The 14533-nt window shown below is 42.9% G+C and overlaps 1 protein-coding gene across 1 annotated transcript in view; it reads right to left on the minus strand.

Annotated features, from left to right (window-relative positions):
• Positions 1-3010: 3010 nt before the first annotated feature.
• The window catches only part of PDE1C (phosphodiesterase 1C), a 281179-nt gene continuing 269656 nt past the window's right edge, over positions 3011-14533 (minus strand). Inside the window, exons 18-19 of the mRNA XM_042817161.1 lie at positions 12362-12427; positions 3011-3715 (exon numbers count right to left, since the gene is read on the minus strand). Coding sequence (XP_042673095.1) covers positions 3546-3715; positions 12362-12427 — 236 coding nt within the window. The 3' untranslated portion in view covers positions 3011-3545. The remainder of the gene's footprint in view (positions 3716-12361; positions 12428-14533) is intronic.

Below are 14533 nucleotides of genomic sequence, written 5' to 3' on the forward strand. Positions count from 1 at the left end.
GGACACAGACCTCCCTTCCATTGAACCAGACATTGGTGCATTAGTTTCTTAAAAACAAGTCAAATATCCCACTAGTTTTATGATTTTGTTTCTCTCTGCTTTTGTTTTAATAAGAAAACACAAAAAAATGAGTTTTATGATTTACACATGACTTGGACGTTAACTACATTGCGTATTTTATGTGCACACCAAGACAATTTCTCTTCACTCATTGTGGCCCCACGCGGACTACATGGAAGAAGACAGTGAGAGATCAGCCTGAAGAACTCATGCTGATCAGTCAGCTGAGGAGCAGGAGTGAACAAAAAGCCACAAGTAGGGAGAAGGAAGTGGGGACATGTCCTGTCCAGAACCAAATTTGCCTTGTGAACCCATCTGTTTCATCACCTAAAAAGACCTATGAATGACTCATTCATGATGCTGAGACAAAGCCCCTTGTTCCTCCTCCTCCCCTTTCTCCTTCAGTCTCTGTTTTTGCTGCTCTGATTGCCCTTAAGGACATGGGAGCCAATCTTCTTTCCTATTCTTTACTCTTTTAGATACAGACCTACATAAAACATACGGAATGACGGAGGCCTCCCTGTGCCTCACTCAGCATTGATCTGAACATTTAGGTTTTCAATTCAGACTTTCTTTTCTAAAACAAATGAACAAACAAAAAGAAAACAACGACGACAAAAACTCCCTCTCAAAAACCAGCACCAAACTTACTTGCATAGCGACCCAGTGATTGGAGCAAAGACTCAATTCACAAATACCCAGAACAGGAAAAGCAAGCAAAGAAACAAACAAAACCAAACACAATAAATTATGCAATTGCAATGAATAATTCATAATAAAATCTAAATGGCATCAGGGGTCACTCTGGACTAAATTCTACGTTGCTAACAAGAGGTTATTTCGGAAATCACTGAGATTAAAAAATAAAAATGAAAATAAAAAGTAGAGCGCGTTGCAAAGCTAGTCCTCCCTCAAATAACACACATTCCCCTTCTTCATAGCTAGAAAATTTCCCTTTGGTGTACGCTAGATGGCAGGGTTGGACTGAGCAGAGGAGCACATCCTCTCCAACCATACATTCCGTGCACCTGGCTGGATGCCACTAACACAACCAGTTTCCCTTAGGAGTAGTTTTCATGACGTGCCCAACATTTCCAAGGAGCAGTCTGCACAAACATCCTTTCTCCCTCTCTTTAAAGTACTTACTTAGACCTAGAGCAGGAAGCTTTGGAAGAGGGAAGGGACATCGCGAGACATCTTTCCAATGCAAATTACAATCTGCCACAATCTGCCTCCACCTGCCTTAGCTCCAGAAAAAATGAAACATAAAACCCCTCTGTGCCAGTCAGGTGAATATACTGACTTTCTAGAGGGACTCCATTAGAGAGCAACACAGCACAGCGTGGGTTCGGTTGAAGAAGAATGTGAGCAAAGAAGAATCTCATCAGAATGGGATTAAGTTTCTAGCAGCCAAGAATGTGAGACCTCAGGTAAATCAGTTCATTTCCCTTAACTACTCAGCAGTAAAATCAAGATTGTGACTTATCTCTGCTTCATGACAAAGGAGAGAGTGTGAGTCAGGAGAGTAAGGACAAAATCCAATCCCATTTAAGATGTTGATGGCACAGGACTGTGTTAGCTGGTAAACTGTCCTGCAGCGAAGGAAGCAACGCAGACAGAAAATGAGTTTGGAAGAATAGTATAATTTTGAGTTTCAGTACAGCCTGCTTATGTAAAACATTGCGGGTACTTTACAGCAAAATATAATTCTCAGGAAATTCCTAGAGTTATATTCCCATTTCATAAGCAGATGGCTTTGAAGTGCATTCCTCTTTGCATTTAGTTTAGGCAGTAATCCAGCCCGGCTGCTAGGGTCATGAGTTCTGATGGTGCTTAAGGTCAAAGCCACAAGTATCAAGCAGGCAAAAATAAGTGACACGGGGACATCAGAGCTCTTGGTCAGCTGTCTGCTGTGTTTGTGGACATTTCTAGGAAAATGCTGTGAAAAGATGCCACCCAGGGCAAGTACACCTGGAATTGCAGTGATCTCTAACAGACAGGAGAGGATGCCCCAGATCTGTTCATGCAACAACCAGCTGTGTTGTACTGTACTGTACTCTCATACAGCAGTGTTACTTGCATACACTGGTGCAGTTCTGATGTTGGACATTCTGACATATATATACCAGAATGTGATTTCACAATGAATCAACTTTTAGGAAATGTGAATAATAGAATTAGTCGATGCAGCCGTAGATGCAACATAGATCAGTGCAGTTTTTACAGGAGAAACCTGCCTCACACACCTTTTGAGAGTTATCTGGAGGAAGCCATAGGGATTTCCAGAAGACACGTTGAGAAGGTCCTGCTGTCATAGCTACTGGTCTGACACTGGCTGGGAGAAGATCTTAACTTATGAACTTAACATGGATAAATAACTGGTTAACAGTGGGGGTTATGGGGAAGGCATAAAATGGTCAGCCTTCACAGGAGGGGAGAATTAAACTCTCTGCTGTTCACTGTGCTTATCCAGAAGATGTGGTTTGGAAAAGGTGCTGGTAGGAGATGAAGACTAGCAGGGCAGAGAAATAAGGAAAGTACAGTAAAAAAGTAAAAAAGAAAAAAGAAAAGGAGAAGAAGAGGAAGCTTACTTCAGTGTAATTGGCAGAATGTCTGGTATACCTGCATAGTGAGTGCCATGTGCAGTTCAGGTCTTCTCAAATAGAGATTAAAAAAAGATACAGAGAAGATCAGCAAGGAAGATAAAAAGTAGAATAACTAGGTTTCCCTGTGAGGACAGTAGAAACAGAACAGACTTCATCAGCTGGGAGAGCTGATATAAATCACCAGGGGCATGAAGAAGAAAGGAAGTTTTTTGCCACTGTTTCTCACAGCATAAAATGTAGGAATGAGAGCAAATCCTTCACAGAGTGAAGAATCTCAGGTCCGTGGGATACAGTGCACCACAAGAACACATGGGATCTCATTGAGCTAAATTAACGCCACAGAACTAATAAACATACAGCTGAGGTCACACGAGGCACAATTTTAATGTCCTGCTATGTTTTCTTTTCCCTAGTGAGTGAACCAATTTATATTCCAACCTCCTACCTTCATTCTCCTGAGCACCTACCACACTACGGTAAGAGAATATTCAATTTGGCAAGGAAAATCTTTCTTAAGCTGCCTGAAATGGGAGTTGCACTACCTGAGCTAGGCAGTAAGTCACAGTGAGAACATTATAACAACCTCAACAATCTAAAAAAGCATTGGCTTCCTTAATTTGACAGGAAAGAGTGGTATACAATTGCATTTTAAGGTAACAGTCCAATATTTTATTACTAGGTGAGTGTACGCTTCAAAAATAAGAAGGCTATTGAGCACATTTCTAGGAAAATGTTCATTATATTTAGTTAAATCCCACACTTGCATTTATCTAGGATTAACAGCTGTACAATGCAGTATGGCCCTGCAATGGTTGCACAGCATCCTTCACCAGCCCGTGAGGAGCTTCATTCCGGATGGATGCCTCTTCAGCTCTTCTGCTATTTCCTAGTCCAGCTCTGAGAAATGTTCTGGATCTTTTTCATCCTTCCCCTTTGGTCAAGGAGTTTATACCTCACAGGATGTTCCTCTGATTTCTTGTGGAAGGCTGGAAAATAGGATCCTGAGCTGTGGGTGGGCCTGTTGAGGTGACACAGCTGCGGTTTGATGGCTGTCAGTGACAAAGCAAGAACAACAGTGGTTACTGTGCTTAGCATTTACTCATTGGTGGGCTCCAAATTAATTCTGCTCAGCACTGACTGTCTGCGTGACAGAGGATTTCTGCCTTGGTTGTCAATACATTCTTGGGTTAATAGATAGATACAAAGGTTAGGAAAAGGTTCTGGAATGCAAAAAGATGCGAAATATGTGTTAGAAATATAGATGTAAGACTTCAGAATGAACAACAGACGTCTTCAGCATTGAAATCTGGGCCATTAAGCACTTCAGAATACCTGATCTTGAAATCATGTCCTTATTCAGACATCCCGGAGTCCCAGACCAATACAGGCGAATCCCAAGGAAATGTTCTCAGGGTTAAGAAACAACAGTTTAGGCAGAAGATGAAAGTTCCTAAAAGTCTGAATGAGGAAGCAAGCTTTCTTTTTACCCACCTTCACGTAGACAGCAAAACACTTCACTGTTTTCAAAATATGATTCATTGAACAAGGTGATTTTGAGGCAATAAATCTGGACAGAGACCGTTTTTCCCCAGAGTTCAGGAACAGGTGGATCTGAGGCCTTGTATGATTTTTGAGAGAACTTTGTGGAAGTCACACGTCTCCTATCTGGATCTGATGTTTCTCAGCTTTTTGACCACATCTGTTCGAATTCATACTTTGCTTCCTTACGTCTTACACAGGGAAAATAAAAAATAAAAAACAAACATGGCTACAATCAAAATGTATTTGTCTTTTGTTTACTTACTACTTGAAAAATAACCAAGTAATCAGACAGTAGTTGGTCTGATAAGCACTTCAAAAAAGTCATTGCTCAGTGTGAATCCTAAGGAGTGAAAGAAGGCTCCCCTGTGTGGTAACAGCAGATACTAACACACATCTCAGCCTCATCTTGTCCTCAAAGTGAATAACTGTACTCCAAAATGTCTTGGGAAGCAAAAAACTATGCACTTCATAAACTCTAGAAATACGTATTTCTATTATTTCTATTTTCTTCATATTTCTGTTATTATAATTTCTGCATAGTCATGTTCTTTCACGTCCTCAACTAGACTAGATTGACATCCATTAATATTCAAATCATCCATTGGGTGAGTTACTGTTCTTTGAGGCACATTCACTTTCCAGATTCATTTCATTTTCTTTAGTCAGCACGGATTCAGCCAAACTGCTATTGGATTTTCCATTGCTCAGCATGGGAGAACGTTTACTGGAGTTGTTGTCAGCAGAAATGACTTGGCTAATAAACACAAGGGATTTATCCAGGACACTGACAGTGCCATTTGTCATATTTGTACAGGAGCTGATAAGGAGAGCTCACACCATTGGATTTCTTTTGGCTTTACTGACTCAAGGTAGATGATACTGAGGAGAAGACTCTCTCTTTAGACTCGGGAGCTCATTTCCCTGGTTTCTCACTGACTTTTCATGTGATCTGAGCCTATTTTATTCATTCTACTTTCTCCATTTTAAAAAAGGAATAAAAATAAAAAAACTAATAGAATTTTTGTGAGTCTCAATAGTTTATGGATCTCAGGAAGTAGAAGAATAGTTGTCTGAACAGTGCCAGTGTAGACTAGAATAGTTACACAAGCAGCAACACATATATAGAGCTTATTTCAGTGATGTTCAGACACTGATTAAGCATGGAAGCTAAGGGTGTTTTAGCCCCACTTTACCCTGACCACCCAGCATAGCATCCATGCAAACCACGGATTTTGCTAGGCTGCCATCCACACTATATTTCCTCTTATCCCTTCTTTGACGTAGTTTTCCTGTTTTTTCAGGAAAGTCAGGACTCCTCCTTGCTGCTTGATGAAAACACACGCCCTACATCATGCCTTGATTTGCTTAAGGTACAATAATCATCACAGATATTAAGGAACACAAAACCTACTGCTTACTAGACAATTTCAAATGAAAAAGTTGTTTAATTCACTGTGTAGGCTGCTAAGAACATTTCACCCAACACCAGTCCTCAGGTTCTGCTTGCAACACCTCAGTTAAGGCTGCCATCCTTGTAGCACTCTGTGCCCTTCATGAGAGACTCACATATCTTTAGGTAATGCCTGTACTTTCAAACAAGCTGCAGAAGGGAAGATAGTGCTCTTTCTCTGCTTCCAAGTTGTTGTCAAACCCTTGTATGTTGGATCTGATATGTCTTAGGTTTAACTGCAAATTCTGAGTTAAAGTAGGGCAGGATTTGAGGACACCTACAAGCACATTTATAACAGACCAATTAACAGGTGTCAGAGCCAAAAAAAACTTCACCTTGTACAAATGTTTATGGGAAGGAAAAAAAAATGTTTATTTCCTCATCTGTCCTCTCCCATGCATAACACAAAAGCAGCCAGCTACAAACCAGACAACATTAGATAGATTAATAGCTTGAGACACTACACCAGAAGCTGCTCTTTTATACGAGCAGTGATGGATGCTCCTATGAGGAGCTGTAGCTAATACATGACAGTCTCATTTGGAAGTGAAGGTGCATATAGAGAAGGGCAGCTGATCGAATTTGCCACAGTTAAAGCCATTCATCTATGAATCAGAAAAAAAACAAAACAAACAAACAAACATTAAAAAAAAAACAACACAGGGGTACCAAAATACCCAAGTTCTGTCTTCTTAACTGAAGCTAAAATATGCCATCCACCCACTGGGTAAGACCAATTACTGAGCTCATCAAAAACTAATTGCTTGTAGGAGGGGCCCTTGAATTGATAGTGCAGCCAGTGCCAATACTGCCAGTGTCACAGAGAAGTTGAAGAGGAGAAAACAGTTTACTGAAGAGTTTGCCCCACGATGGCTGAATGCAGTGAGCATTTCACATCTGAGCTTGCACCCAAGGGATTGCCATAGTACACAGGGATTATGTCAGAATTCCAGCTGGAATGCAATTTGTTCCACTGAATCTCCTAGAAATTCAGTTTCTACATTGTACGGATCTGCAATGGTTTTGGCCTTGTTGCACTTGGGAGGAAATTATGGTGAATGTGGGTTCCAAAACAGTGTCATCACCTTGAGTATTTCAAACTGTTAGAAGTTGTTATAGCAACACTTCGCTATTACAAAGTATTTCCACTCTGACCAGAAAATAAGATAAAGCAAAACACTGATATCATTTTCCTTTTCAAGCATTTTAAAGCAGATATAAACATTTCTACTCATTCACAAGGCACATCCCTTCAAAAAAGTCATTGAAATGCTCATTTCTTTAATGTCATCTCTACAGTCACTGAATGAATAAATCATTTTTATTCAGAACGCTTGCTGGGAAATAGTTTGGTTCAGATAAAAACTAGGAACACAATCAGCTGTTGTTTCCAAATGGGATTTGAATGGTCACTGCTGGTAATTCGTGCTGGAGGGAAATGAAAGGCAGCAGGGAAGAAAGCATGAGAGTGGCAGGGAGAAAACCCGTAAGGGCTGCTCAGCTCCCACATCTGCCCCCAGTTCCCTACCACAAGCTCTCCACAACAACTCAACACTTTTGCATGAAGGGAGGCCCAACCATGACACATGCCTCACTTCCTCGACAGCAGTGGCACTGGAGGAGGCTCTACAAGACATCATGTCCAGTTTAAGGATGGGGCTGAGGCACTGTTGCCTCTCTCAAGTATCCTTGTCTAATGAGGGGCTTTGTAAGGGGACTGGGGTAGGAAATGTCTGGGACACAGCTTGGTGCAGACAGGCACTCCTCTGCAGACAGGCAAGCACTAAAAAGCCCAAGGTAGAGCATGACAAGACAGGGACGTGTTTCATTGCCAAACCATCTGCAGCTGGTGGCCTGCAGGGACGTCCTGAAGACAGAACTTCTGCCACCTCCCCTCATGTCTCAGCCCCCTGGGCAGCTATGACAACTTTTGCCTTCAACTACCCTGCAGGCAGGATGAAGAAAGTCATAGGAGGAGGAGGAATAGCAGGAAGTTGAAAGGCTTTTTGACTCTTCAAGGAGATTTACTTATTTAGCTAAATAATTCACCAGTGAAAGAAAAGAATTACTTAATCAGGCATTTTTAATGGGAGATGATTCAGAAAAACCAGGTATCCTGATGTTCCTTGTTCTCCATTCTGCTGTTAAATCCAAGGATTGTGCTCAGGAGGGCTTCCTCTTTCTCCTTTTTACCTTCTTTGTCAACAAAGCAGGTATTGTAATAACAAGAGAATTTGCAGGACAAAGGAGTAAGAGAACTGTGACGCTATTTCCTTGGAGACACAAATGCTCAAGAAATGTTCTAAACTTGGTGAGAATTAGTCTCCTGGGAACGTTAAGAAAATCTGCTTGCTGATACAAAATTCACTGTTTTCTCTAATGGGACACCTCAGGGAGAGAGTCTAAAGACATCTATCTCTTGTGGAGTCACTATGGAAATTGATGGATGTTGATGTAGTCTACCTGGACTTGGCTGCCCCCTACAACATCCTCATGGAGAAGCTGGCTGTCATGGTTTGGATGGGCACACATCTGCTGGGTGAAACATTGACTGGATGGCCAGGCTGTACTGATGGTCAGTTAAATATGAGCCAGCAGTGTGCCCAGGTGGCCAAGAAGGCCAAAGGCATCCTGGCTTGTGTCAGGAATGCTGTGGTGAGCAGGACCAGGGCAGTCATCCTGCCCTGCACTCGGCATTGGTGAGGCCTCACCTCAAGAGCTGTGTTCAGTTTTGGGTGCCTCAGTGCAGAAAGGACATGGAGGTGCTGGAGCAGGACCAAAGAAGGGTAACAAAGCTGGAGAACATGGCCTGTGAGGAGAGACTGAAGGAACTGGGGCTGTTTAGTCTGGGGAAAAGGAGGCTGAGGGGAGACCTTACTGCTCTCTTCAAATACCTGAAAGGTGCTGGCAGTAAGAGCAGGGTCAGTCTTTTCTCACTGGTGACAGGATGAGGGGAAATGGCCTCAAGTTGTGCCAGGGTAAGTTTATGTTGGATATTAGGAGAAACTTCTTTACAGAAAGGGCTGGGTTAATCACTGGAATAGGCTCCCCAAGGAGGTGATTGAGTCACCATCCCTGGGTGTGTTTAAAACCATTTGGATGTGGTGCTCAGGGACATGATTTAGTGGCGGGTTGTGAGGGCTCAGGCAGTATGGTTAGGTTAGGGTTGGACTTGACCTTGAAGGTCTTTTCCAAACTGAGCAACTCCATGATTCTATGAAATAGCTGAGGGTTTAGTAACTAAGGATGAGAGTCTTCTGTCCAGATACGGTTTTGAATCTACTGAACACATATTGTGCTTTCCCCCAAGCCCAGCAATCTCCTACATTACCATTAAGCCTTATGTGACAACCTGAATTCTGCAAGTTCCTGTCTCATAACGCAGCACAAGATCCAACTTTAAAGAATATGAAGACGTGTTTCAGCTTGTAGCAAACAGGTTGGTGGCTATCACCTGCTGTATTAGTTTTCTTTGTACTCAGAAGAGAAGCACATGGGGAAGGAACCTTACCCCCAATGACAATGTCAGACTTTTCTTCTCTTTAAAATGTTCCAGTGAATAAAACTAGCCTTTAATGGAGTCCTGCACTCTTATCTTCATACTCTGAAGTTTCTGTAATTTATCAGTTTTTTGCAGCTCTGTAGCCAAATAAGTGAATCAAAAATTCAAATGAAATAAAGAATTCTTACTTCTCAGCTTTCCCACTTGTCCTGTATCAAATATACATATATCTATATATACATATACAGACATATAAAACATACATATATGTATAAAATTGGCAGTTCTGGAGGGAGTGTGAAATCTGTAAAAGGAAGGGAGAAAAAGCTGACCTTCACATACTGTTCTGCTACTTGGGGTGCATCACAGAAGAGTAGAAGTACAGCCTGTGGGTCTGAGAGACTTCTGGTAAGACAGGAAGAGAGGATAGCCAGAAATTTCTCTGGTTCCAAGAACACTGGCTGCTGTTGGGAGCCCTGGCAGGCCTCCCATACACAGCTGCTTAACCTCATAAACCTTGCCCAGCTGTGCAACTTCTTGGGGTTGGTAATTGGAGATTGAAAAGTCGGTGATGGGTACGAGCAACCAGCTGGCTGGGAAAGAGGTAAAAGGCTCATGTGCCTGCATGGCTTCTTCTTGTCAGCTTCCCTTCCTCAGAAGTGACTAAATCCCACAAAACAGAGTTTTTCTTTCTTTCTCAAGATACTGCATGAGATTCACAGAAAGAACAGTGAGACAGTAACATTTTCTCAAATAGAAAATAGTGTGTTTGTGTGTGTGTGTAGTTACAGCACTCTACTTCTTAACTACACATTAATTAGTGCCTGCCTCCAGCGAAAGCAACCCGCCTGAAATGTCATCATATAGGGCATGTAAACAAAAGGCTGTAAACAAAATGCATCACTGGGCTATGTAAATAGAAAATAGGGCACTGTTATCTGCTTCTCGTCACTTCTTCTGAATAGCTGCATTGGAAGGGCTGTTTTGCTTACTGTCTCAGAGTAAATAATTTGTGCTGTAAGCCACAGTAACAGGGCATGTGCAGGAAGGTGCCAGTGTTCAGCAGCCAAACAGAGAAAACCCTGAGTTCCTGATTAATGCGTGCATGTACACTAAGGTGTACATCTTTAACATCTTCAACAAAGAGAGAATCAAAACACAGGTCCTAATTTCCCTACGTGCCAGCCTGAAGGGACCTTTACATCTTTACCAGATGAGATTGTCACAGTGAGTGCTGCAAGAGAGGCAGAACCAACACGAAGTGTCCTTCAGCAAAAAGGGATGTTACTGAGTTGACTTCTCCCTTCTCATAAAGCATCTTCCCTACTGGTTTCCTAATCTGGACAGTTCACAGATCCCTCAATCAAATAAATTGGGGCACACAAGAACCACTGGAGCAAGGTCGCCCAGCAACTCAGCAGTAAAGAAGGGACTGTACCTGGTAGCTTATGGCAAACCCTCCCTTCTGTACTGTATGCTATTCCTACCTATTCCTTTGGTGGTCTGAAGGATGAGAAGTATTACACATAAAAGGGAACCCAGGATTTGTTGTTTGCAGGTATCCATTAAAGGACTGATTGATTGAAAGTGACACAGCATTGGAAAAATGGATGAAATAATGATGCGTAAACACTGCTTGTAAAAAATGAAGAAGGGCCCTATGCCAAAACATACAAAAAGTTTGCTTGTTTTGAAATTAGACCTCTTTACATTAGCTGCAAGTTATGGCTGGAGTGTGACAAGAATGTTTGATTCCACATTTTTTCCTTTGAAAAAACATGGCGTTTTCTTCTTTGGGAAAAGAAAAATCTCCAAAGCACAAGACCCCTAAATACCACCTGCAAGAACATTCTGGGAGAAAACATCCAAAGTAGGAGCTGCCCAATGGATATAAGTACAAGAATTTAACCACAGGCAATACACAGAGCTCACACTTATTGCCACTGTCAGTGGTGAGGTGCTGTCAAGGAGAAGAGGATGCGTTTGTGGTATTTACTGACCGCACTTTGTTTCTAAAACTGCCTGGGGCTTCCTGGGAGTTCCTGTGGCACCATTCTGCCCAGAGGTTTAAATGTTAGATTCCATAAACGTCTTTTGTTTTCTAACAGGAGAGCGCTGCGCAGAGCACACTGTGCCACTAAGAAGAAAACACTGTTTTGAAAACGCTGACACTTCTGCCCTCTCATTTCCTCAGGGGCACCCAGGCAGTGGCTGCAGCTCTGTCTGGCCAAACAGCCTGCCGAGGTGGTGGCTGCAGAAAGGCGTCGCGTCAGGAGCATCTTGGAGAGCCACTAAAGCACAGCAACACAGTAGGGCACGTTGGTGTTGCTGCATGGAGCCACGCCATACCTCACCTGCTGGCACAGCAGCCACTGACAAGAACAGCGTCAGCAAAACTTTTTACGGCGCTTTCCTGAGATTCTTTCTTGGTGATTTCTTGTTGACTTCCTACAGTTTTACCCCTTCTTTCAATGACTGTGAATTACGCATACTTGAATTCTCTTGTGTAATGCCCATGAGAAGACGTACCTTGACAATTTGTCAAAACTAAGCTATTATTTTGTATAAGTGCTCCGTATTCCTCTCATTCTGATGCTTTTGTCAAACAAAGCTGAAGGGACTAAGAAAATGACTATCGTGGTGAAATATCAACAGCAGCATATCGAAGATGAGAAGGACAAAAAAAGCCCCACACTTGGATAGACAAAGCAGCTTCACTTTTTCCCATCAGGATCCACAAGAAAGGCCCAGGTTAATTTCCTGATTGAATTAAGACTGTGGAGCCTGCTCTGCAAGCCACAAAACAGAACCACAGAATGGCCAGGGTTGGAAGGGACCTCATGAATCCCCAACCCCCTGCCACATGCAGGGCCACCAACCTCCCCATTTAATACCCCTGGGCCCCATCCAACCTGGCCTTGAACACCTCCAGGGATGGATGGGGCATCCACAGCCTCTCTGGGCAGCTGTTCCAGCACCTCACCACTCTCACAGTAAAGAAGAAACATAAGATACTTGTTTAAAACCAAATGAAACGTGGTGAAGATCTTTAAAAACAACAGTTCAGTTGTTGAACCCAGTGAACAGATATAACTTTTTTCATGTCATACACAGCAGTCACCAGTTTATGCCCATCTCCCCAGCAGCAGGGACCACGAGTGCTTTCTTCCAGAACAGGATAGAGAGGTGGTACTGACTGACCTGGCAGTGTGAGGCGGTTTGCTGAGGGACTGGAGCCCAGTGAGACTCCCAAAAGTCGTGCTGGACCTTGAAAGAGAAAGAGTGGTTTCAGCAGAGGTGGATGAATGGTAATAATCCTGCTAGCCACAGAAATGCCTTTTTTTGTAGTGCTGCTACACTGCCAGGTGTTTGGTATCCTCTTTCTGCCATTCTTTTCAGTGTGTTTTATGCTGGGATAACTTCCCCGTGAGACATGGCAAACTGCCTCACTCTGGGAGACCTTTCCATCAAGAGAAATGAACATGAAACACCTTTTCTTCTGTTTATCACTTACCGACTTTGGGCGGTCATCCTGGCAGTTTCACAGCAATAGTGAGTTTCCAAACCTTTGGCTCCACAGACCAGCACCACATCTCAGAGAGCTTTCTCTTCAGCTGTCTCCATGCCCTCGTAAAACTGGCACAGACCCATGTTATTGTCCAGGGAGGGTCTGAGGACAGTAACACAGCACTTACCTTGCTCTGAGGTGGTTCAGCAAACAGCTGACCTCACTTTGGGAAGCACGGGTTGGCAGTGGCTCAGGACATTTCTACCACTGGCTATACACAGCAGGGAAGAGACTCCGGTACTGTATGTGCAAGAGGAGTTAAGTCATCCAGATCATTAGATGCCATTTCCAAGCAACGTTTTCTCCTCTCATGCTATGTGACAGGCTGGATTTTTGATTCAAAGACCAGTCAACAACATAAAACCCCCCAATATCTTTCAGAAATACATTCACCTCTACTTGTGAGATTGAACGTAAATCAGGAATCAGATTAAGCCAGCAAGAAGGCATAATATGAACAGGACAGGGATGACCACACTGAATGTTCCTCAGAAAATCAATACGGCAGTGAACCTCTCAGAGAGGCAAGGAACGAATTAAAGCTTGAATTTCAATAAAAAAGGAATGCATGAAGCCTTTCAGGGTTGTATTGAATGTCTGTGAACTGTACAACTTCCTCGGAGAGAATGGCTTAGTTCTCCCACTGTTTTACCACGATTTTTTCCTTTTTTTAAGCAGAAAATCAAATAGAAAAACAGCAGTGGTATGGGAAAATTCTAGTTCACAGCTGCCTCCTAAGTCTACCTGTGACCTAAGCCAATTTCACCCCTGGCATAAGAATACTTTGTAGGAGGTGGTACGTAGAGATGCAGTTGAAATGCTGTGAAAGGAAGCTGGTAAGCAACACGGAGCACAGGATACAGAACCTGTGGGACATACACACATGCTCCAAGTGGCATGGGGAAAAAAATCACAGTGGATGTGAGCACCGTGTTGCTGTTGACTGACCTGCTCTTATGAGCTGTGATTCCAACCTCCCCGTGAGAGATCCGAAGACTTGGGGTATCTTTGTGCTCAAACACCAGCAGAGCCAATGCAATGCCTCGACAGGCTCTACCACTCTACATGTGAAACTGCCATCTTCACCTGCAATTAATTTAGTGAGGCAGCTATGTGTATTATTAATGGGTTTTCCCCCTGTTTAAATGATGAGACACAGACAATCAAAGACGGCAATAGCATTTGCTGTCACTTCATAAATACACTTCAGATTTAAAGAAAAAATGCCCCATCTTTAAAAGCTGGATTCGGGGAAGGTGAGAAATCTAAATGAGAACGTAACCCTGGCTGAGGTACACTATTAGGTCTCAGAATATGAAGTAGCATCTCATTTTGGAACCAGCTCCAACAGTCTCATAACTGTAGTGGGACTGAGTGCACGCACCCACAGCACCTCTGACTTCAGGAACACATCTTGAGTTTACATGCAGACATTGGCAGCACGAAGGGGAAGGCCAGCATCAGGATTCGTGACAGCCAGAGATCATTGCCACCCAAAGAAAGGGAGAACAGTGAGGCTGACATGTGGTCTCCAAACAGGCTGAGATTCACCTCAGAGTCCCCAAATGAGCTATGTGCATTCTCTTGGGGATGGTTTTAGAAATGAGGTAATGCCACTGACTCCTTCTGATCACAGGGGGTTCTATTGAGTAGTGGATGCTGACCAAGCCATGTTCCTACCATGCTTAAAAGCAAGTTGATTATTACTATTAATTAAACTATTAATTATTACTACTTACGGGCAGCGGGAGGCTGCAAAAGCAAACGAAAAGTGTCATTCCTGGACCAGATGTAGAAAGCACCAG

Source organism: Centrocercus urophasianus, unplaced genomic scaffold (assembly GCF_019232065.1).
Source record: "Centrocercus urophasianus isolate 14NV4802_14NV808 unplaced genomic scaffold, USGS_Curo_1.0 seq_16, whole genome shotgun sequence".
NCBI lineage: Eukaryota > Metazoa > Chordata > Aves > Galliformes > Phasianidae > Centrocercus > Centrocercus urophasianus.